Source organism: Microcaecilia unicolor, chromosome 3, assembly GCF_901765095.1.
Source record: "Microcaecilia unicolor chromosome 3, aMicUni1.1, whole genome shotgun sequence".
Classification (NCBI taxonomy): Eukaryota; Metazoa; Chordata; class Amphibia; order Gymnophiona; family Siphonopidae; genus Microcaecilia; species Microcaecilia unicolor.
Window position 1 is genome coordinate 145,770,015 of NC_044033.1, and position 23,527 is coordinate 145,793,541.

Below are 23,527 nucleotides of genomic sequence, written 5' to 3' on the forward strand. Positions count from 1 at the left end.
GATATCTCGTGCCCGTGTTGGTGCTCAAAACATACTCATACATTCATCCACTCTTTCTCATGATCTCAATGCATCGAACATGCAGTGATGGTTCCTACTGTGATATGACCACATATTCTCCCTGAAGATATTATGGTTGCACCAGGCACAGACTGAGCACATTTTGATACACTAAAAAAAAATTTTGTGTGTAGATTTATTTATAAATTGCATTAAGTGAAAATTCAAAAAAAATTGTTTAGCCCAAGGTGATGTATGAATTGTTCTAATTAAGACATTTGACATAAGATTAATAAGGAATTGTATTATTCTTTTTTGCTAATTACTTATCTCTTATGGAGTTGTAATATTATAAGTGAATAAAATTAAATTTTAAAAAAGGATTGTGAGAGAGGCCTAAGGGGGGCACCTACAAGTTGGCAGGGGGAGAGAACTTTTGTCAGGAAAAGGGAGGGGGGGGGGGGGGGGAGGGATACAAACAGGACAAAACACAAATTTTCAGCTTCCACAGGAAGTACACGATTTTGGTTGAAACCAAAACCGTGGCTATAGCCTTTCAGTTAAAACCAAAAACTGTGGTGTTAACCTTTTGCTGAAACCAAACCAGGCAGTAAAAGGATTTTCAGGCAGATTCGGCACTGTAACCAAAACTTTGGTCAGCTTGAAACTGAAGTCACCAGCAATGAAAAGGGGAAAGCAAGCAAGGGACAGTGCATTGATGAAAGAATTGATGTTACCTCCAGAGGGAGAGTACAATAAATTATCAGAAGAGAGAAAGAAAGGTCTCAAAAGCAATTACACTGCAAGTGCTTCAGTGAATGGAAGTGGTGTGAACAGTAAGCATAGTAGTTTTAATCTCACCTGAGACTAGTAGAGTGACCCTGCGCCCATGCTTCTAAATGTAGTTATAATGGAAAAAGACTGTCAGAGCAAGCTTAGAGGCAATAGAGACAAAATGCCTAGGAAGAAAGTAGGAAGGCCAAGAGAAAAGATTTGGAGCAGAAGCACTTTATATGTGATAACCCGAAGCTAAGTCAGGAAAGGGAAGAGAAAACAGAGGATAGGAAGGAGGAACAGGAGTGAGAGAACAAAAATAAAGATGAGTATTACTTTACACAAGTATTTACCAGCATACCCAGCTGGAAGAGAGATTAAAACAAGAAAAAAAGGTCTTGAGCTCTTCAATTAGCATTGCTGCAGCCAGGAACATTGTGGTCATGTCAGGCCAATCACCCCTGTTAAAGGGGCCAGTGGTGGGATCAAGTTACATCCATGGTAACACCGACCCCTCTCCCCTCGTCTGTTACTGGTGTCTCATGCAGGGCAGGAGTGATCCCCTGATGCTCCTGCTCCTTTGGCACCTGGGTTCAAATGGCTCTTCTGACCCTTAGTGGTAGTATTGAGAAACTAACATTAGGGGGCAGAGGGATCATGTTGAATCTTGGGATCAATTCTGCCCACTCTATATATTAGGGAGCCTCCAGTAAGAGCCTGAGGGGTGGGGGAATCCAGACTGAGTGAGAAGTTGATTTAGGACTCTAAATTAGTAGTTAGCACTTGTACATACTTTGGGGCAGATACTGCAAGGAGGTTTAATGACAGAAGATGGCATGAGCTTATCTTGCCAATTATCAGGGCTGAAGGCAATGGATGGAACTTGCAACCATATTAGTCAGAAGAACAAAACAATTGCTATCATTATTGAAAACAATAGTAAACTTGTGAGGTTTATATTGTTTTATTAAACTTCCAAGGTTTTGAATTCTCTCTGTTAGGAGGGGGTCAGGTGTGTGAGTGGGGATTAAGCTGAGTTTGGAGGGGGGTTGGGAATTTTCTAGGGGTTTGTGAAGGGGGAGGGTTATATTGAAAATGTATTTCAGTGCTCCAGAGCTTGCTTTGTTACTTGCAGTGCTACACTATATGCCTTTATTGCTTATGGTGACCATAAAGATATTTCTACGTAAAAATAATAGCAAAGTTGTGGTGCATCTGTGCTTGAGGGACAGAGCGTTGAGGGCTCCAAGGTTAGGGGAAACTGCGGACGGTGAGGACTCTGGGGTTAAGGGGAACTGTAGGCAGTGAGAGCTAGGGTGCCCCTCAAAGTGACACACTGACTGCAATTTAGGACAAATTATTACTCTAACCGATGAAAGGTTATTCCGTTATGATACCTCCTCTGTGCACATGCATATGCTGCACATGCCAGCTTGTTTCTATCTATAACAATGATAAAATAACAATGAACAATGACAACCTGGATACAGCAGCTGATAGTTTGTTTTGGTACCACCAATATGATGGCTACGGGGCGGGGGAGGAGATGGCTTCAGCTTTTTGACATCATGGTGGCCCCTGTCTTATAGCAGCGTGCATAAGGCAATGTCCCCACATCTGCCCACCTCTGTTATTTGCTGTTACTGTCTTGCCGCCATGCAGACCAAGAGAAGTAGCAGCCCAGGCCATGTGAGTGAACAAGAGGTTGGGAGGAAAGGGAAACAGATGTAGCCATGCTAGATTGTGGTGGTGGTTCAGAGAGATGGGGCAATGCTGAATGGTGGTGGTGATGAGAGGAGGGGTGAGAGACAGAGGTGATGGTAGTATATGGGGAGGGGAGACAGAGCAATGGTGGAAGTGGTTAGAAGGATGGTACTGGGTGGTAAGAGAGAAGAGAGATGGATCAATGCTAGATGCTGAGGAAAGAGAAGAGAGAGACAGAGAGAAAGGAAGATGATGATGCTGGATGGCAGGAGAAGAGAGAGACAAAGAGGCGGTGCTGGAGAGAAAATCAGAGGCAAAGTCCTTGATGGCTGAGGTGGGGGAGGGGAGAGAGAGAAGATGACGTATGGCAGAGAGGAGAGTTTACCTCTCACGAGGTCAAAATAACTATAGAACTGTACTGGAAAATAAAATTGTCTGTAGGCCGGTTTGATTATGCGATTAATTATACGATTAAAATTTTTTGGCTCATGTGTAGCCCTAGCCTACATATTTCTAAATGGCCTCCATATCATCTGTTTAGCCACCTACTCTTCAACATGGTTTATCATGCTTATAAAATAGATTGCAATTAATTAAACACAGCACATATTTCTTAACTTTCTAAGTTAACTCAATTATTCTTTTAGAAAGACGTTTGTGCTTGCTTTTTGAACTATTTCACGTAACTATATTTGCAATACGCCTTCCATATGTATATGTAGATACAGACAGATAGATCTCTACATACACACAGTTCCATGTTTGAACAGTATATGTTTAGCTTTCTTTACAGGATACAGACTATTACCTTAGACAGTTTAGCATCACAGGAAAAATATTCTGATGCACCTTTCAGTACCTGCAATTCTGGATCCTGTCATGATACTACATGAGGGTGCTTTGCTTATTACTTACTGCACAGCTGCAATATGCTTCCTGCATTATTTACTGCAAAGTTCATTTCATTCAGTGAAAACTGAAAACATTTTTAGGTTTACTGCTTCTTAGAGGAAGAGATTGTCATAGAGGGCTGATAAACTAAATGCCACACTGGATCAGATCAATGGTCCAGCAGCACAGTGGCCTGTCTGGGTACTTGGTCAGATCTTAACCAGGCAATCCATTCCATGTTGCTCACTCACAAAAGTAAGAAGTGAAAATGCCCGAACCTAGCCAGTTAATAACTGTTACTGAGTCTGGCTGTAAAAACTTGTCCAAATCTTTGTTTTCAAGCCAGCTACATTTCAGCCTTAACCACATCCTTCAGCAAATTCCAAACCTTAATCGTGTGCAGACTGAACCCCCCTCCCCCCCACTTTATGAACACTTATGTTAAATCTGCTACCAGTTAGCTTCATTGAGTGTTTACTTCTATTTAAAAGAGAAATAACTGTTCTAATTATCTTGTTCCACTCACAAACCTCTATCACATATCCTCTCAGTGTCTTTTCCAAGCTGAAGAGAACCCTAAGTGAAAGGAATTAAAACTGAAACAAGAAAATATAGAGAGACATTTTTAATTGACCTGTGAAGACCAATTTTGTATAGGGCATTTAGAGGCCGATGATCAAATTCCCCGTGCTGTTCCGAACAGCGCAGGGAAATAACGCCCCTATGATCAACGCTAATAGCATGCAAATTTATGTATGCTATTAGCGTTGATCATTAGGGTACTTTTGCAGGAGGATTGTGCTGGGCATGTGCTCTGGCACAAGAGGTTTGACAGGTCTGAGATTTCCTCCAGGGCCTGTCAAACATGGATCTCCAGGTCCCCCACCCTGCTAAGGGACCTGGAGATCCAGTAGACCCCCCCCACACCCAGACCCAACCCACCCCCTCAAACAGAGGGCCTGGAGGTCCCGGTGGACACCCAGGCCTCGCTAGCCCTTGTGGTCTAGTGGTGGTGATGGGGTGAGGACTCTCTCCTCCTCTGCCGTGTGCCACCTTAAATGGTAGCGTCCTGCCCAGTGCATCCTGGGATACATTGTGCAGGGCTTAACTTCCATATAAGAGAGAAACTCCCTTAGATGGAGGTTAAGCCCTGCCCAGTGCATCCCAAGATGCATTGGGCAGGGCATCACCATTTGAGGTGGCGCCCAGAGGAGGGAGGGAGTGCTAGTCCCTCCCTCCTCCAACCTTAAGGTATGAAGGGAGGGGGTTAGGTTTGGTGGGGGACCCACCGCTATACCACCAGAGGATAGCGGGAGGGAGATGTCGAGGGTCCCACTGGACCACCAGGGTATTTTTGCTGTTGGGGGGGAGCTTGTGTTCAGGGGGGTGAGGTGTTTGGCAGGGGAGGTTATGTGTTGCAGGGGTATGTGCTGGGGGGGAATGGTCTGGGTGTCCACTGGACCTCCAGGCCCTTACACATGTAGGGAGTTAGGGGATCTATGGGATCCATTGGACCACCAGGGTAATGTTTGCCAGCCTCCCCTATTCCTCCCACTTGCTCAGCAAAACCTAACGCCGTTTCAAGCTGGCATAGGGTTTGCCGCGAGAGTAGCGCCCTTGCTTGGTGCACTGCCCACTGATCATCTGGAATTAATGTGGGAGACCCTCTTTGCATGCATTTGCATGCAGTTAGTTTGCACCTGGGCACTAGTCTGGCGCAATGGCCTCTAGCGCCCACCTTTGCTTGTGATCATCTGCCTATTAGGAAAAGGGACACCTGGGTTGGGATGCTTACAGTTATTGGAGTATCTTACTATACTCAATGAACACCGAGCCTTTGATAAATACATAAAAGAACACTAGGAGAAAGCTTGAATCAAGTCAACAGGGGTTGCAATCTTAACCGGCTATCCGTGAATATTAAGCAGGAGATAGTCTGTTATCTCCCATTGAATATTCCCAGTCAGCACTTAGCGGTTAACTGGTTATATCATGTGATATAACCGGCTATCCACAATATTCAAGTGCAAAAATAAGGTTTAAACTTAACCAGCCAGAGCTGAACGTTGACTTGGCCAGTTATGTTTAAACTGGCCCAAAAATTTCAAGATTTGGGCGTCGCCAACCACATTATCGAAACGAAAGATGGACATCCATCTTGTTTCGATAATACGGGTTTCCCTGCCCCTGTAATGAGACATTTTGCGAGGACGTCCTTAGCAAAACTTGGACGTCCCTTTCGATTATGTTCCTCTGTCTCCCTCTTCCCCTTCCCCTAACATTCTCTCTGGCACAGCTCTCCCTGTTCATGATTCTCTTTGTACATTTGAGATTATTGTAGAGATATCTCTACCCTTATAATCCCCAAATTAATCATGCGACGAAATCCTCATTTGCTTTTGGTAGAATCTATTCTTTATCTCTTGGGTACCCAGTTCAAATCTTTATCACCTCTGCAATCTCCAAGCTTGACTACTGTGATATCCTTTATCATGGCACCTTCTCACTTTCTTGAAATGCTTGCAGTTTATTCAGTCCATGCTATTAAACTCCTAACTGAGGGGAGTCACGTGATGCACTGAGGGAGGAAAGACGCATGTCTTTTGCTCTCCGAGGCCCTCCGCTCCAAATTGCTTAAAATCTCTGAAATTATACAATCAGTGACCTACTCATGCTGATAATCCCTCCAGAGGACCATGGACAAGTATGTCGAAGCAACATCCAAAGTCCTGCCCAGCGCGGAGCGCAAAAAAAGAGAAAGAAAAACAACGGGCAGCGGAAGCTAGTGAAGTGAAGGCCCCGCCACCAGGCGGACAGAGCTTCTCAGCAGAGCAAATAGCACAACTCACAACGGCGGTTGCCCAGGCGCTGGAACGCGCTTCGAGAAACTGCTGACCCAGGCTCTGGAGCCGCGATTCGAAAAACTCTCCACGCAGCTGTCAGGGTTCGAAAATACACTGACAGAGACGATACAGAGGTCGGGAGAGCTAGAGCGGAGAGTATCCGAGCTGGAGGACGCGCACCAGCCCATACCAGCACAGATTGACAACTACAAAAGACGGTGGGCGCTCTAACAGACAAAGTCGACGAGCTTGAAAACAGAGCGCGTCGCAGTAACCTTAGACTCATCGGAATACCAGAGTCTGTGGGGGACTCAGTGTTGGCCACGGTAGTCGAAAAATGGCTGACCTCAGAGTTGCGCTGTCCGACCATGCTGGGGCTCTCTGCTTGGAGCGGGTACATCGGCTGGGCCGCGTCCAAGATGGCCGACAGACCCCACGACTCGTAATCATAAAGATACACAACTATATACATAAGATGGAAATCTTGCGGGGCTATCGGCTCAAGCGAGACACCACAACTTATGATGGAAAGCTCATTCGCAGTTTCAGGACTTCTCAGCCTCATTACAGGAACGCAGGAAGAAGTTCACCCCGCTGTGCCGCCGACTACATGACATGCAGGTACAATTCATGCTTATTTACCCAGCGGTCCTAAAATACGCCATAATGGCAAGTGGCAGAATTACGACTCCGTGACCACAGCACAAGCCCACATAGCCAAGTTGGAGCAGCAAAAGCAGGAGCACAGTGAGGACCAACCAGCGGAATGAAAGTAGCTTTACACGGACTCACATTTCAGGCACTGAATGCCACTATCACGCAATCAGGAGCAACTTAAGAGAAGCAACTAACACTGGAAAGAGATGGGGCGGTGGGCCTCGAGCATGGCAGAGGCTCCCATAGATTCATCCAGGTGTGTTTTTCTGGGTAAGGGCTTAGCGGAGAGTTTGGGGATGAGACAGGGGGGTGGGGAGGGTAGGGAAGGGTTAGGCAAGGGAAGGGGGGGAAGTTTACCAAAATCTGATTGAGGCGGGGAGTCGGGTTAGCAGAGATCCTGGGCATCAAGTGAGGGCGTGATAGAAGCATGTGAACGGTGGAGGTGGTGGAGAGAGGGACCTTTCTGGAGCGCCTGGGGTGTGGCTGGGAGCCCCAGGGGCTATCTTAAACTGAAACATCTAGGCAGATCCCATAGAGGGTTCAAATATGAGTGGTAAGACACGTCTGATCTCCTGGAATGTCTGTGGCATCACTTCTCCAGTCAAAAGAACAAGATCTTGGCCGCTCTTAGACGCCACCAAGTGGGAATTGCTTGCCTACAGGAGACCAGACTGTCAGGGGAGGAACATGAGAAACTACAACGGGGTTGGGTAGGAGAGGTGTTTTACTCGCCAGCTACCGGCAGATGCAGTGGGACAGCAATTCTCATACATAAAGCCTTAATGTGCACAGCCAAAGTAGCATTCAAGATAGCGAGGGCAGATACATGGGAATTAGGATTAACTTGCAAGGAACAGAGATTCTATTGGTGTCAGTATATGGCCCTCACACAGAAGCAAACAGATTTTATGCCCAGCTCCTAGTACACTGCCAAGCACATGCACACTTGCCCATGGTGATAGCGGGAGACATGAATCAAGTAATGGACCTGGCGCTAGACAGATCCACGCAGTCATCTGGGAATACACGCAGTGTCCCATCACTTTTAGATCTGTTCTGCCAGAGGTTGGGCTTGCTCGACCCCTGGAGATTGCTCCATGAGGAGGAAAGAGACTACACACACACATCCAGAGCACATCGCTCCCAGTCCCGGCTAGATTATATATTCACATCCCAAGATCTATTTCAGAGGATACTCGGGGCCATGATTGGCCCGGAGGAGATCTCTGACCACTCACTGGTGTGGCTGGAGTTGGAACCCACGGCTTATTTCAGTAGACCCCACAGCTGGAGGTTTCCATCTTATTTATTCCACTCAAAAGAGTTCCGGGAACACCTACAGAAAGACTGGGAGGAGTTCTACACTCACAATCAGGGGCACCTAGAAGACCCAACCTTATTTTGGTCCACGGCAAAGGCAGTACTGAGAGGCCGGGTGATAGCGTTCGTCAGCAACCGCAATCGGAAAATAGCAAGAGGTATCACAGATCTAGAGAGGAAACTTCGATCAGATAGGCAGCAGTACAGCAGACGGCCTACACCCGCGCATTATGAATCTCTCATGGCCACGAGAATAGTGCTTAACAGTCTGATCCATGAGCGCACGACTCGCTCCCTTCTTTACCGGAAGTACAGATTATACAACTATGGGGACAAGGCTGGAGGGATGCTAGTGAGATTAATTAAAGGAACGCGCAAGAAAAACTACATAGCGGCTATACGTCATCACACAGGGGGCATTGTCACCAGCCAGAAGAGATAGCACGGGTATTCCAAAGACACTTCGCGGACTTCTATAAGGGATCTCAGGAGCCAACGGACATAAGAGCAACCATTCAGAAATATCTTGATAAGTTCAAATGGGAAGCTCATGGAGGAACAATTAACACAATTACATAAACCGATCGAGACCAAGGAGTTGCACAAGGCTATTGCCGCATTGAAGCTTGCACTCCGCGCCAGGCCCGATGGGCTATCAGGGGAATTTTATAAAATGCTCAAGCCCCAGATAACAGGACCATTATTAGATTACTTCCATGCAGTGGTCTGGGCGGGGCGGGGCGGTTCCCGATCCACGCAAATATGGCTCTCATAAGCTTGATACCCAAAAAAGCAGATATCACCTACAGCCTGGCTCCTACCGGCCTATTTCGCTCATTAATGTGGAGGCCAAGCTGTTGGCCAGAATTCTGGCGGACAGGCTGGCCCCAATGCTGCCAAACTGGTGCAGGAAGAGCAGGCTGGGTTCTTAGAGGGCGCCAGTCGGTAATAAATGTACGTAAAGTGCTACTAGCTACCTCCGCAGAAGCTGACACACCTTCACCAGGCTGTTAGTGAGTTTAGATGCGGAGCGCGCATTCGCTCGCGTGCTGTGGCCCTTCTCTTCGAAACCCTAAAGTGGGTGGGATTAGATGGATGGTTCCTACAGGCTATATCAACTCTCTATGCGGGGGTGCGGGCTATGGTGTTGGTTAACGGGGTCCGAACAGAGAGTTTGCGTTCAGAAAGGGACACGTCAGGGGTGTCCCCTGTCCCCATACTATTTCTGCTGACCCTAGAACCTTTGTTGTGCGAACTGCGCACACATAAACAATACAAGGGATACGCATACATGGGAATGAGCTAAAGGTACTGGCGTACGCGGATGACTTGATGCTTTTGCTGAGTCATCTCGGACTTCCATGGACCAGCTCCTCCGCACCATCGAGGGCTACGGCACACTATCTGGCTTTCAACTAAATCTAACAAAATCACTGGCGATGCCGCTGGACCCAGAGCTGCGGCGGAACTGGGGGGTCCACTTCCTTTACAGTGGGCGGAGGGGCAGGTTCATTATCTCGGGGTGGTGATTCCTCGGACAAAGGGCTGCTATATGACAGGAATGTCCTCCCATTGTTGGCAAAGACGAAGCGCACATTGCAGCTTTGTGGGGGCATTCCCACTGTCCCTATCGGGCCGCATTGGACTATTAAACATGATGATAGTGCCCAAGTGGCTTTATATGTTTCAGATGTTGCCACTATATTTGAGACGGAGGGAGGAACGGGTTCTGATGGAGTGACACAGACTTTTTGTGGCAGGGGAAGAAACCCAGACTCCCACTGCACATTATTCAGAAGCCTAGAGCTCATGGCGGGATGGGATTGCTAAATATCAGGTACCTTACAGTGGCGTGCTCAATGAGACACATAAGAGATTGGTTGACGGGACAGAACGACTTTTCTAACACACAATTGGAGATGTCCCTCTCTCCTAATGCACATTTAAGCTGGTTGTTACATGCACCTGGAAGGGAGATAGCTGCCAGAGTAGGGAACAACCCCTTAGTTACATCAGCACGGGCGGCGTGGAAGTGGCTCTGCAAGAGGCATCACTTGATTGGAAGGTGACTCCTTTTCTGCCATTATACCACAATCCGGACTTACCAGAGGGTTCCTCCTCGGTGTCCTTCAAGCGCTGGAGAGACAAGGAATACTTTATTTGTACCAACTCCTGACTGAAGACGGGAAAATACGCCCCTTTGCGGAGCTTAAGCGAGAACACGACCTGGCCCAGACTGATCTTTTTGCATATCTGCAGATACAGCACTACCTGAAAGTTCTGGGCTGGATTAACCTTAGTGAAGATGTACAAGACACCTTATCCACGGCTATGACTCTTGGAGCCCAAAACTCAGTGCCCCCTCCGATTTTCACCACAGATTCCTCCAGGACTCCACAGAGGACATTGATTACATCAGCAGAGCACAGGCCTGGCCAGAGACCTGGAGACTGAGGTAACACCAGAGATATTCAAAGACTTTCTCTGTTCGGCCCAGAGAGGCGCAATCTACACACGTCATTGGGAGTTACAGTATAAATTTGCGATGAGGCTATACATTTCCCCATCAAGAGCGCTGAAGGTGGGGTTTGGTGACTCTGGGCGTACCCCAGATGTGGACAATCAGTTGCAACACTTGGACACATGTTCTGGCACTGCCCTAGTATAGCGGATTTCTGGTCCCGGGTACTGGCTGAAGTTCAAAAATACTGGGGTCGTGCCATACAGAAACATCCATTGCTGCTCTTTGGAGTCTATAAAGAGCCGATATCCACAGTTCCGGGATTCACCTCTTTTCTCAGGTGAGCAGTGTTGACCGGGAAAAAGACTATACTTTTGAACTGGCGAGAAACAGTAACCCCGCCAGTAAGCGTTTGGAGGACGCAGATGATTGAACTACTAAAACTAGAACGTTGTGGAGGTTAACGACTTTGCCTCCAAGGAGGGCAGGAGCTTAGAGAAAACGTGGGCGAACTTCTGGGATACACTGCAGCCCGCAGCAAGAAGTAGAATACTGAATTGAACACGTTGTTGAACAGGGTCCCTGTGACTCAGACTCCCTGCAAAAACATGAGACCGCTTGGGGGGGGGGGGGGAGAATGGGGGGGGAGGGGGGGGGAAGGGAGGATCTGGGGAGGATCAAGGGATTTGGGCAGGGAAAGAATGTTGGGAAGATCCCTTGTATCTGTTTCGGAATGTTTTGCAGATATTTCTTCATGACATGTCTTGTTCCTTTGAAACTTAATAAAAATGATTTAAACATAAACTCCTAACTGATGCTTGCTGATGTCCTTCCATTGGCTCCCATCACTACCTGCATTAAAATAGTTTTCACTTTGGTCTATGTTTTTCTGCCTTATCTAGCTGGGCTCACTGTTCCCCATAATCCTTCTGACCGTCTTATTCCTCGCATACACAGTGATTTTACTGCCCTCTCCGTCTAGTCTGAGTCCTTGAAATTCCTCATAGCTCGGCCTCTGTTCCCCACAATCCTTCTGACCGTCTTTATTCCTCGCATACACAGTGACTTTACTGCCTTCTCCGTCTAGTCTGAGTCTTGAAATTCCTCATAGCTCGGCCTTTTCTTATCTTGATCCCTTCCTCTGGAATTCCATTTCTCGCTTTGTCTGTCTCTGCCCCTAAATTGAAGAAGGCTTTGTAAGCTTGGCTTTTTCAGCTCTTCTTGCCCTGGTCTCTTAAGGATTAGGGATGACCCAATTGACTCTGCACTATTTCTTTTCACTATCTACACTTTGATTGCAACTGTTATTTTTTCCATGTTTACCCTCCACTGTTAATACAGTAAACCACCCTGTTGGCTTTCCATGCCCTAAGGACAGTCTAGCAAGTTATATTAATAAATGAGTTGTTATGCCTGTTAAGTAATTTTAAAAGTAATTACTTTTTAACAGGCCTGTTAAGTAATTAAGTAATATTGCTTTATTAATTCTGGAAACATTTAGCCTTATTTTGTTACATTTTGACTTACTTTGTTTTATTTTTTCATTAGGGCTGATGCGGTCTCGTGTTAAGTGCAGATGCGGCACAAGCTAAAGTATTGACGTTTTTGGACAGCCCACTGCGAATGTAATGAACATGGCTGGAGCCCCTGCTGGAAAGAGTAACTGAAGTAAGTTGCCTCCCATGCATTGCTGGAGAGACCGGTGCTTTTTTTTTTTTTTTTTTTTTGCCTAACAGCTGTAAATTGAATTTCTAGATAGAGATTGTGTTATCTGCGCTTTTAGTTCTGATTCATCATTCTAGACCACAGATCAAGTCAGCATAATTTATTAGCATGCACCCTCTTCCAATTCATGCTGGAATTGCTATAATAGAGATTCATACTTCCCTTTAAAAAGAAAAAAATTTATTAACTTTTATTAAAGTTTTCAGCCAAGATACAAAACATCATGGTAGATGCACAGTTTGATCTTCAATGCACCCACACCTTACATAAACAATCCCATATCTCCCTCACCCTCCCAGTCCAATCCTCCCAACAACCCTCCCCCCTAACTGCTGTATTCTCCAAGTCTGAAAACATTGCCACCCATTTCTCAAATTGTCCCAACCTAAGTGGCGTAATGCATAGCTTCTGTACATGTCATACCATGGTCCAGCTTCTGTATAATTTGGTCCCGACATGGGGGATGACTGTTTCCACTTTGTATCAATCACCACGGAGGGAAGAAAACATCTTCACCCTTGTCCAGATCCATAACCCATCTGTTCAGCAATTTCATTCTCCATTGAGGGTTTTATTTCCTTGTTGAAGATTTGGAAGAGCAAAGACCTACCCCCAGAAGGATCGGAGGGCTGGGCAGTGCCACCACATATGACAATAAGTGCTCTGATTCCCACAGCCTTTCCATCAGATTATACATTTTTTCTTCAAAGAGATTGGTGTACAATACCAATGGAACAAGGCCTTGTACCCACATTCCACAACTAAGGTAGAAATACCAAGCTCTTAATACATTGTCACACTTCCTCCGGTTTAGTCATACTTAAAGCCCTCCCCAAATCAGCTTCCCAAGCCCCCAAATATCAAAGCTTCTGCATGCCCCTAGAGTTCAGACAGTGGTATTTTTGTTAAATAGCCCTCCTCTGGACAACAGGACCCAAGAGGCTCTCAAAGGTACTCATCCCTTCTTTTAAATCTATGAGCATTCTTGGTCTACTAAGGTAGTGCCTAACCTGAAAATAGGGAAACACATTCTTGGTTCCAAGCCATATCTGTGTCTCAGCTTGTTGAAGACCATTCCCCTCCCCCTTGCACTAACTATATCCCAAAACTGATCCACATAAATCATCCCTGTCACCTCCCACCTATGAAATAGAGATTGGTCTCTTCCTGCGCAAATTCCCTATTACCTCTGAAAGGCGTATACCACGAATAGTGTTTACTCTCCAACAGCCTATCTATAGTGAGATTCCGATAAGAACCTCCAGCTCCCAATACCAACCGGCTTCCTCTCAGGCTGCCAGGGAAGGTGCATTAACAGGGTATCAGTGCCCCCTTTCTGCTCCAACTCCACTCACTGTTTCACCTTCTGTGCCTGCCATGCTAAAAGTGCCCGTAAGTGTGCCGCTTGATAGTATTTTTCAAACTGGGGACTGCTAAGCCTCCATCATTTCTCTCTAGCCACAACACTCTATGCTATACGTAGATGCAGTTAAACTGGGAGTTCTGCTGTTGCATTCTCAGTATATCTTGATTTGGGATGCCTGTGGGCAGGATTGAGAGAAGATACAACAAATAAGGGATGACCATCATCTTTAACATCTCAATACGACCAATTTAGCCCAAGTCTGCAGGTCCTGAGTAATCTGTCAAGGGGCCCATAGTTTAGATCATAAAAATTGGTACCCCTCCCTCCCAGGTAACAAATGGAGTTTAACCCACTGAAAGGAGAACTGCTTTCAAAAACCATCAGCTTGTGCCAGAGGAAGCAAAATGTTTAAAATCTCCGACTTCCCCATATTGATATGGAAGCCAGACACTTTCCTGTAGGCCTCCAGCTCAAGCATAACCCCTGGAAGAGAATCACTGGGACTAATTAACATAAACAATATGTCATCAGCAAATAAGCTAATCTTATTATCTTTATAATGTACCTGAACTCCCTAGATCAACACCTGGTCTCGCACCCACTGTGCCAAGGACTCTATTGCCAACATGAAAAGCAGTGGTGATAGGGGACACCCTTTTCTGATACCATGATGTAGCTCAGAAGGTACCAAAGTGTTTATGCACCCAACCTCGAACAAGGAGTTTTTTCTGGATGGTTTGGGCCACATTCTCCAGTGTCATGGGGAGTGGTGCCTCCTCTTAGGATTGGACTTTAATGTTACAGTTGACCCACACTTACATAATACAACACTGAATGTACAATATGCTGAGCAAGATAGAACAAAGCTTGGCGTTTTGTGGCTCAGTGGGGCCTTGATCCGTGGAGATTATACTCGCAATACTGGGAAAGACTTCACCTATTTTTTCCTCAAAGCATTGAACTTATTCCCACATAGATTTGTGGATGGGTTGGGAACGTTTTGCTCTTTACATGATCTGTTTTCATCCAGACGCATGTGGTCTGATCACGCACCAGTTCTTCTAATTTTGTTTACAGTGGAGCAGCACGTAGGACAACATTATTGGCGTATGAATGATGCTATTTAATGGACCCCCTGAAATGTCTTCTATGTAGAAAATGCTCTTGATATTGAGGATATAGATCTCCTTATTCTGTGGGAGGATCTTAAGCAGGGGGGAATTGTAGCATTGCAAGCTCATCTTAAGAAGAGCCTCTTGGTTTAGGAAGCTCTCCTTCATGAAAGATCACTCAGTTGGAAATGATACGCAAATGGATAAGTCTGATATATCTTGTGCTGAGCTTTACTCTCACACTCAATACAATTTGCTGAAATATTAGATAAATTACAGAGGGTAAAACAAGAGCATTTTGAATTTGGGAACTGTGCTAGTAGATTGTTGGCCTATAAGCTTGAGAAATAAGCACAATGTTATCATATTTTTTTCTATTGTTGATGAGGAGGGATTTCATACTCCACTACTGAAGTGATACAAATAAGGTTCTATCGATGTTATGATGCACTATATAGGCCAGAGCAGACACCCGAGCAGGAGGGCATTTCTAGTATTTGGTGGGGAATAGACCTCCCAGCCTTGCTACGGGGGAGGCAGATCAGTTGTCCAGACCGATTGAAGTAGAAGAGATCCAGTGGGCTATTAAGAATCTAACATAATAAAGCCTCAGATTGATGTCTTTTTCAGTAAGTTCTATAGAAAGTTCTGTGGGCTTCTGGCACCTCTGCTTGTGGGTTTTCACTATTTTTGTTGAGATCTTGGAACTGCCATATTTGTGGCGCTTTGTGGTGGTGAAGGTGCTGTTGAATTGGGGAAGGACCCCTACATGCTGTTGCTCCTATAGACCAGTATCATTATTAGACACTGATTATAAAATTTTACTAAAATCATGATCCGTAGGCTTCAGCAAGTGCTACCTTGGCTAATTCATGAAGATCAAGCAAGGTTTATTTTAGGTATACAAACTTTTGATAATATCAGATGCTTATTACATCTAAAACAGAAGGTTCAAATAGAACGTACATCCACTATTATCGATAAATGCAGAAAAAACCTTTGAGTATTGGCTCTTCATATTTGCTGCCTTGAAAAAAATGGGCAATTGTGTACCTTACTTGGGTACACCTGTTGTATAGACTATCTGTGGGTAGTTTAAAAATTAATGGCTCCTTTGCTAAATCTTGAATTGCACTGTGGCACCCGTCAGGGTTGTGCAGTATAACCCTTGTTTGTGGTTTCCATCGAACCCTTGGCTCACGTGGTTAGATCCACTGTGAGAACGGGGGCGGGAGGGGGGAGGACTAAAGAACATAGAATTGTTTGCAGACAACATTATTACTGATCCCAAGGAGTTCCTTCCCCAGATGAACACAGCATTAGCTAAGTATGGTCAGGCATCTGGTTTTAAAGTTACTGGGGCCAATATTCAGACCATGAGAGTTAGCCTGGCTAATTCCTGCGGTCGGTGGTGATACTGGATATTCAATGCTAGACCATTTCTGGTGACTGGCACTGAATGTCTGGTTTACTTTTTCCGATTTGAACTTTACTGGCCAAGCCGATATAGAGCACTGGCCGGTCAAGTTCAAGCCAACCAAAGATATACCACAACTGACTAGCTGACAGATTTAGCGGGAGACAGCCGGCTGTCTCCCACTGAATATCACTGGATAGCTGGCTAAGTACCCGTTAACCAGCCAGGTGCCGTTCCTGGCCGGTTAAACGATTTTAAATATCGAGGAAATATGTCCAAGTCGGAGATACTGAATGTCAACTTAGCAGAGCAAGAGGTTGTTCTTTTGAAGCAAAGATTCCCCTTCCACTGGGCCCGGAGATATATTAAATACCTCTAAGTTCATATTACAGCCTAATTGGATGGCGAATTTCCTTCTAAGCACCAACAATTAATGGAAGAATTGGATTGATGGGAGAGATTAAATGTATCTTGGACGGGAAGAATTCAATCAGTAAAAATGATATTGCCCAAAACACCTTTTGTTTTTGGTCCTTCCTCCACCTATCCCTAAACGCTTTTTCTTTCCATTAAATTGAAAAAATGTTTGCATACATGTGGAAAAAATGCCCCCCCCCCCCCCCCACCCAGGGTGCATTAAACAATGCTATTTCAGCCTAAACTTAAGGTGGGGGGAATCGGTGTTCCTAATTTCTTATTTAATTACAGAGCAACCCAATTATGAGTTCTGGCTGAATGGCTTCAGGGTAGCTTAAAAAAATTGATTCGCTGGGAACAGTCTTGGATAGGTGCAGTTCCACTATGGGTGATCCCCTGGTTACCTAAAAAAGATCTGTTGAGCATTATTAGGAGGACCCTGAAGGCGGATAGCTTCCCCCTTGACACCTGGTATACATTTCGTACTAAGTTCTTCCCAGATCTGCTTTATTATCTCCAAACAGCTGTGCAGTATGCCTCCCTTTTTCCTCCATGGATTTTGGATCTGATATATAGATGGTAGGCTCTTAATGGTTTACACACCCTGAGGCAACTATGGGAGGAGGGTGAATTTCTGTCATTTACAGATCTACAAGATGAATATGGCTTAACAGTAAGAAAGAGTTTCTATTATAGGCAGATTCAGAATTTTATTCATCCTAAAGGCAAGGGGGAATTAAGCTTGAAGGAAGCCCTCTTAGAAAGGGCGATGAGAGGAGGGGGCAGTAAAGGGAGTATATCTTGCCTCTATTTAGTCCAATTAATATATATCTAAATACAGTGCACTCCATTTAAGTGTACGTCGGATAAGCACATGCTCTGTTTAACTGCATGCCATACTTCGGTCCCGTTTTTGGCACCATCAATTTCTATGGGGACAAACTTCGGTTTAGCGCACCACTGATAAGTGCAAGATTTGCTTATATGCATGGTTTAAGATCGCTCCTCTGCAGGAAAGATTCCGCATAAGCACGCGCACGGAATATGGAAGCCGATTGGCGCGTGACAACCAACGAGATTTCAAATTTACTGCCCCTTTAACTGCCACAGTGTCAGGTCCTCGAGGCAGGACTGGAGTTCGTGAGCCCTTGGGCCACTGCCGAGGAGCGGCAGCGGCAGGCAAGACCACCTCGGGACTAGAAACACAGAAGAGCAGTACTGGAACTCTGGACTGGAGTAGTACAAGGCAGGCAACTAGAACAGACGAAACAGGAACAGCTTCACCTGCACTTAGCCACCGTTCCTCCGGAGTTGAACTCCGAAGTGCAGGTGGCCGGCAGGACTTGCAGGATAAGGGAGGAACTGAAGATCCAGAGGACCCACCCTGGGTCTGGGAAACACGAGGGAGACCAGACTAGGAACTAAACACAGACAGTGTGCTGCTGCACAGCCACTAGCAAGACCCAGAAGACAGACCAAGGAACACAAGGCTTCTCCGAGGACAAGCAGGCTGCTTGTTCTCACGACTGGGTGACGTCCGCGGCAGCCCCCACCAACCGGAAGAAGCTTCGCGGGCGGTCCGCACGCAGGGCACGCCCACCGCGCATGCGCGGCCGTCCTCCCGCCCGTGCGTGACCGTTCCCGCCAGTCTTTTCTTTTCCGCGCCTGAGGAGAATCGTGCCGTCGCCGCTCTCCCTTCGCAGCCCCGGAAAGACCGTCGCGTTTACGCGATTTTGTTTAGTTTTGTTTAGTTTTTGGTTACCGCGTGCCCCAGTTTCGTTTCTTTTAAAAAAAAAAAAAAAAAGCACGCGCTCCTTTTTCCCTCGTTTCTAGCGAGGGCGTCGCGGCCTTGTGGCCGCGCGATCGATTTATTTTTTCGAGGTGTGATTTCCGCCACCATCGACGACTTTAACTTCGCTGACGCGATTTTTCCGTCGATGTCCTCGAAGGTCCCGAGTGGATTTAAGAAGTGTGGTCGGTGCGGCCGGCCGATCTCGCAGACCGACACCCACGCTTGGTGCCTCCAGTGCCTCGGGCCGGAGCACAATATCAAGTCGGGTTCCCTGTGTCTCGGTCTCCGGAAACGGACTCAGGTTGCGAGGCAAGTTCTGCGGGACCGTCTTTTTGGAACTTGCGCCGGCCCGTCGACTTCGACGCCCGGTCCTTCGGTACCAGTATCGATGCCCGAAAAATCGGCATCGATGGCATCGACCCCAGGAGAACAGGTCCCGTCGGCCCGCCGGTCCTCCGGTGAGGGTAGAGGTGAGAGACCGCGTGGGCAGTCGGCCCCGGTCACTCCTTCAGCCCGTGGCCCTCGGGACCGAACCCTGTCTGACCCGGTTCCTCGGGACCGAGGGGGATCGACCTCCTCCATACCACCCGGCACCGGTGACGGGCACCGTAAGAAGGCAAAGAAGCACCGTCACCGGTCGCCCTCGACGCATCCGGCTCTCGGTACCGGAGAGGAGTCGACGCCGAAGCGTCCGCGTCGAGAGGTGAGGTCCCCCTCGGTGGTGGAGGTACCGCCACGTCAGGGTCCCAGCACTTCGGTGCAGTCTCCTGGACCCGAGCAGCTTCCGGCACCGATGCCTCTACCGACCCCCACGTCTTTCCCGACAGCGGGCCTGGACGAGTGCCTCCGAGCCATCCTTCCGGGGATCCTGGAAGGGCTGATGCGCCAGGCTGTGCCGGCGCCGGGGGTGCTTGCGCCCTCAGCGCCGATGACTGTGGCGCCGGCGAGCTCTAGCCCGGTGCCGAGGTAGTCGACGCCGCCGCCGCTTGCGGCGCCGGTCTCGACCGCCACGCAGGTGGAGTCCCCGTCGACGTCGATGGAGGGAGCTTCGTCCCCGCCGGCGCGGGAGTCCACCGCTCAACGACACCGAGGCCTTGGTGCCTCGACGTCGAGCCGGGCCCGGTTCCGGACTCAGCTACATGAGCTCATGTCCGATACCGAGGAAGAGGCCTCGTGGGGGGAAGAGGAGGACCCCAGATATTTCTCCTCAGAGGAGTCTGCGGGTCTCCCCTCGGACCCCACGCCTTCACCAGAGAGAAAGCTCTCGCCCCCTGAGAGTCTCTCTTTTGCCTCCTTTGTGCGGGATATGTCTATTTGCATTCCCTTTCCCGTGGTCTCTGTGGATGAGCCGAGGGCTGAGATGCTCGAGGTCCTCGACTATCCATCACCACCTAGAGAGTCCACCACGGTACCGCTGCACAATGTCCTCAAGGAGACACTGCTTCGGAACTGGATGCGACCATTAACTAATCCCACCATCCCCAAGAAAGCAGAGTCCCAGTACAGGATCCACTCGGACCCAGAGTTAATGCGGCCACAATTGCCCCATGACTCGGCGGTCGTGGATTCTGCTCTCAAGAGGGCACGGAGTTCGAGGGATACCGCCTCGGCGCCCCCGGGGCGGGAGTCTCGCACTCTGGACTCGTTTGGGAGGAAGGCCTACCAATCCTCCATGCTCGTGACCCGCATCCAGTCATACCAGCTCTATACGAGCATCCACATGCGGAACAATGTGAAGCAACTGGCGGACCTGGTCGATAAGCTCCCGCCGGAGCAGTCCAGGCCTTATCAGGAGGTGGTCAGGCAGCTGAAGGCGTGCAGAAAGTTCCTGTCCAGGGGTATCTATGACACCTGTGACGTGGCATCTCGTGCTGCGGCCCAAGGTATAGTGATGCGCAGGCTCTCATGGCTGCGTGCCTCTGACCTGGACAACCGCACCCAGCAGAGACTGGCCGACGTCCCTTGCTGGGGGGATAACATTTTTGGTGAGAAGGTCGAGCAGCTGGTGGACCAACTGCATCAGCGGGAAACCGCCCTCGACAAGCTCTCCCACCGGGCGCCTTCAGCATCCACCTCAGCAGGTGGACGTTTTTCCCGGGCCCGGCAGGCTGCGCCCTATTCCTTTGCAGGGCGTAGGTACACCCAGCCGGCCCGAAGGCCTTGCCAGGCACAGGGACAGCCCCAGCGCGCTCGTTCTCGTCAACAGCGTGCATCTAAGCAGCCCCCTGCGCCTCCACAGCAAAAGCCGGGGACGGGCTTTTGACTGGATCCACGGGGAACATAGCCGCCCTCAAAGTGTCCGTACCGGACGATCTGCCGGTCGGAGGGAGGTTAAAATTCTTTCACCAAAGGTGGCCTCTCATAACCTCCGACCAGTGGGTTCTCCAAATAGTGCGGTGCGGATACGCCCTGAATTTGGCCTCCCTGCCACCAAATTGTCCTCCGGGAGCTCAATCCTTCAGCTCCCATCACAAGCAGGTACTTGCAGAGGAACTCTCCGCCCTTCTCAGCGCCAATGCGGTCGAGCCCGTACCACCCGGGCAGGAAGGGCAGGGATTCTATTCCAGGTACTTCCTTGTGGAAAAGAAAACAGGGGGGATGCGTCCCATCCTAGACCTGAGAGGCCTGAACAAATTCCTGGTCAAAGAAAAGTTCAGGATGCTTTCCTTGGGCACCCTTTTGCCAATGATTCAGAAAAACGATTGGCTATGTTCCCTGGATTTAAAGGATGCATACACTCACATCCCGATACTGCCAGCTCACAGACAGTATCTCAGATTCCGCCTGGGCGCACGGCACTTTCAGTATTGTGTGCTGCCCTTTGGGCTCGCCTCTGCCCCACGAGTGTTTACAAAGTGCCTCGTGGTGGTAGCGGCGTATCTACGCAAGCTGGGAGTGCAAGTGTGCCCATATCTCGACGATTGGCTGGTCAAGAACACCTCGGAGGCAGGAGCCCTCCGGTCCATGCAGTGCACTACTCAACTCCTGGAGCTGCTGAGGTTTGTGATAAATTACCCAAAGTCCCATCTCCAGCCAACCCAGTCTCTGGAATTCATAGGAGCTCTGCTGAATACCCAGACGGCTCAGGCCTTCCTTCCCAAAGCGAGGGCCAACAACCTCTTGTCCCTGGCTTCGCAGACCGGAGCGTCTCAGCAGGTCACAGCTCGGCAGATGTTGAGACTTCTGGGTCATATGGCCTCCACAGTCCATGTGACTCCCATGGCTCGTCTTCACATGAGATCTGCTCAATGGACCCTAGCTTCCCAGTGGGTTCAAGCCACCGGGAATCTAGAAGATGTCATCCGCCTCTCCACCAGTTGCCGCACTTCACTGCTCTGGTGGACCGTCCGGACCAATTTGACCCTGGGACGTCCATTCCAAATTCCGCAGCCCACGAAAGTGCTGACGACGGATGCATCTCGCCTGGGGTGGGGAGCTCATGTCGATGGGCTTCACACCCAGGGTCTGTGGTCCCTCCAGGAAAAGGATCTGCAGATCAACCTCCTGGAGCTCCGAGCGATCTGGAACGCACTGAAGGCTTTCAGAGACCGGCTGTCCTACCAAATTATTCAAATTCGGACAGACAATCAGGTTGCAATGTATTACACCAACAAGCAGGGGGGCACTGGATCTCGCCCCTTGTGTCAGGAAGCCGTCGGCATGTGGCGGTGGGCGTGCCAGTTCGGCATGCTCCTCCAAGCCACATACCTGGCAGGTGTAAACAACAGTCTGGCCGACAGACTGAGCAGAGTCATGCAACCGCACGAGTGGTCGCTCCATTCCAGAGTGGTACGCAAGATCTTCCGAGAGTGGACCTTTTCGCCTCTCAGACGAACCACAAGCTGCCTCTGTTCTGTTCCAGACTACAGGCCCACGGCAGACTGGCGTCGGATGCCTTTCTCCTCCATTGGGGGACCGGCCTCCTGTATGCTTATCCTCCCATACCTTTGGTGGGGAAGACCTTACTGAAGCTCAAGCAAGACCATGGCACCATGATTCTGATAGCGCCCTTTTGGCCCCGTCAGATCTGGTTCCCTCTTCTTCTGGAGTTGTCCTCAGAAGAACCGTGGAGATTGGAGTGTTTTCCGACTCTCATCTCGCAGAACGACGGAGCGTTGCTGCACCCCAACCTTCAGTCCCTGGCTCTCACGGCCTGGATGTTGAGGGCATAGACTTCACTGCGTTGGGTCTGTCTGAGGGTGTCTCCCGTGTCTTGCTTGCCTCTAGGAAGGATTCCACTAAAAAGAGTTACTTTTTCAAGTGGAGGAGGTTTGTCGTTTGGTGTGAGAGCAGGGCCCTAGAACCTCATTCTTGCCCTGCACAGAACCTGCTTGAATACCTTCTGCACTTATCGGAGTCTGGCCTCAAGACCAACTCAGTAAGGAATCACCTTAGTGCGATTAGTGCTTACCATTATCGTGTGGAAGGTAAAGCCATCTCTGGAGAGCCTTTAGTCGTTCGATTCATGAGAGGCTTGCTTTTGTCAAAGCCCCCTATCAAGCCTCCTGCAGTGTCATGGGATCTCAACGTCGTCCTCACCCAGCTGATGAGACCTCCTTTTGAGCCACTGAATACCTGCCATCTGAAGTACTTGACCTGGAAGGTCATTTTCTTGGTGGCAGTTACTTCAGCTCGTAGGGTCAGTGAGCTTCAAGCCCTAGTAGCTCATGCTCCATATACCAAATTTCATCACAACAGAGTAGTGCTCCGCACCCACCCAAAGTTCCTGCCGAAGGTGGTGTCTGAGTTCCATCTTAACCAGTCAATTGTCTTGCCAACATTCTTCCCCAGGCCGCATACCCGCCCTGCTGAACGTCAGTTGCACACATTGGACTGCAAGAGAGCATTGGCCTTCTACTTGGAGCGGACACAGCCCCACAGACAGTCCGCCCAATTGTTTGTTTCTTTCGACCCTAACAGGCTAGGGGTCGCTGTCGGGAAACGCACCATCTCCAATTGGCTAGCAGATTGCATTTCCTTCACTTACGCCCAGGCTGGGCTGACTCTTGAGGGTCATGTCACGGCTCATAGTGTTAGAGCCATGGCAG

At 48.6% G+C, this 23,527-nt stretch overlaps 1 protein-coding gene across 1 annotated transcript in view; it reads left to right on the forward strand.

Annotated features, from left to right (window-relative positions):
* The window catches only part of GALNT2 (polypeptide N-acetylgalactosaminyltransferase 2), a 483,612-nt gene that overhangs the window by 266,024 nt on the left and 194,061 nt on the right, over positions 1–23,527 (forward strand). Inside the window, 2 exon segments of the mRNA XM_030196432.1 lie at positions 12,199–12,220; positions 12,222–12,318. Of these exon segments, the coding sequence (XP_030052292.1) occupies positions 12,199–12,220; positions 12,222–12,318 (119 nt within the window).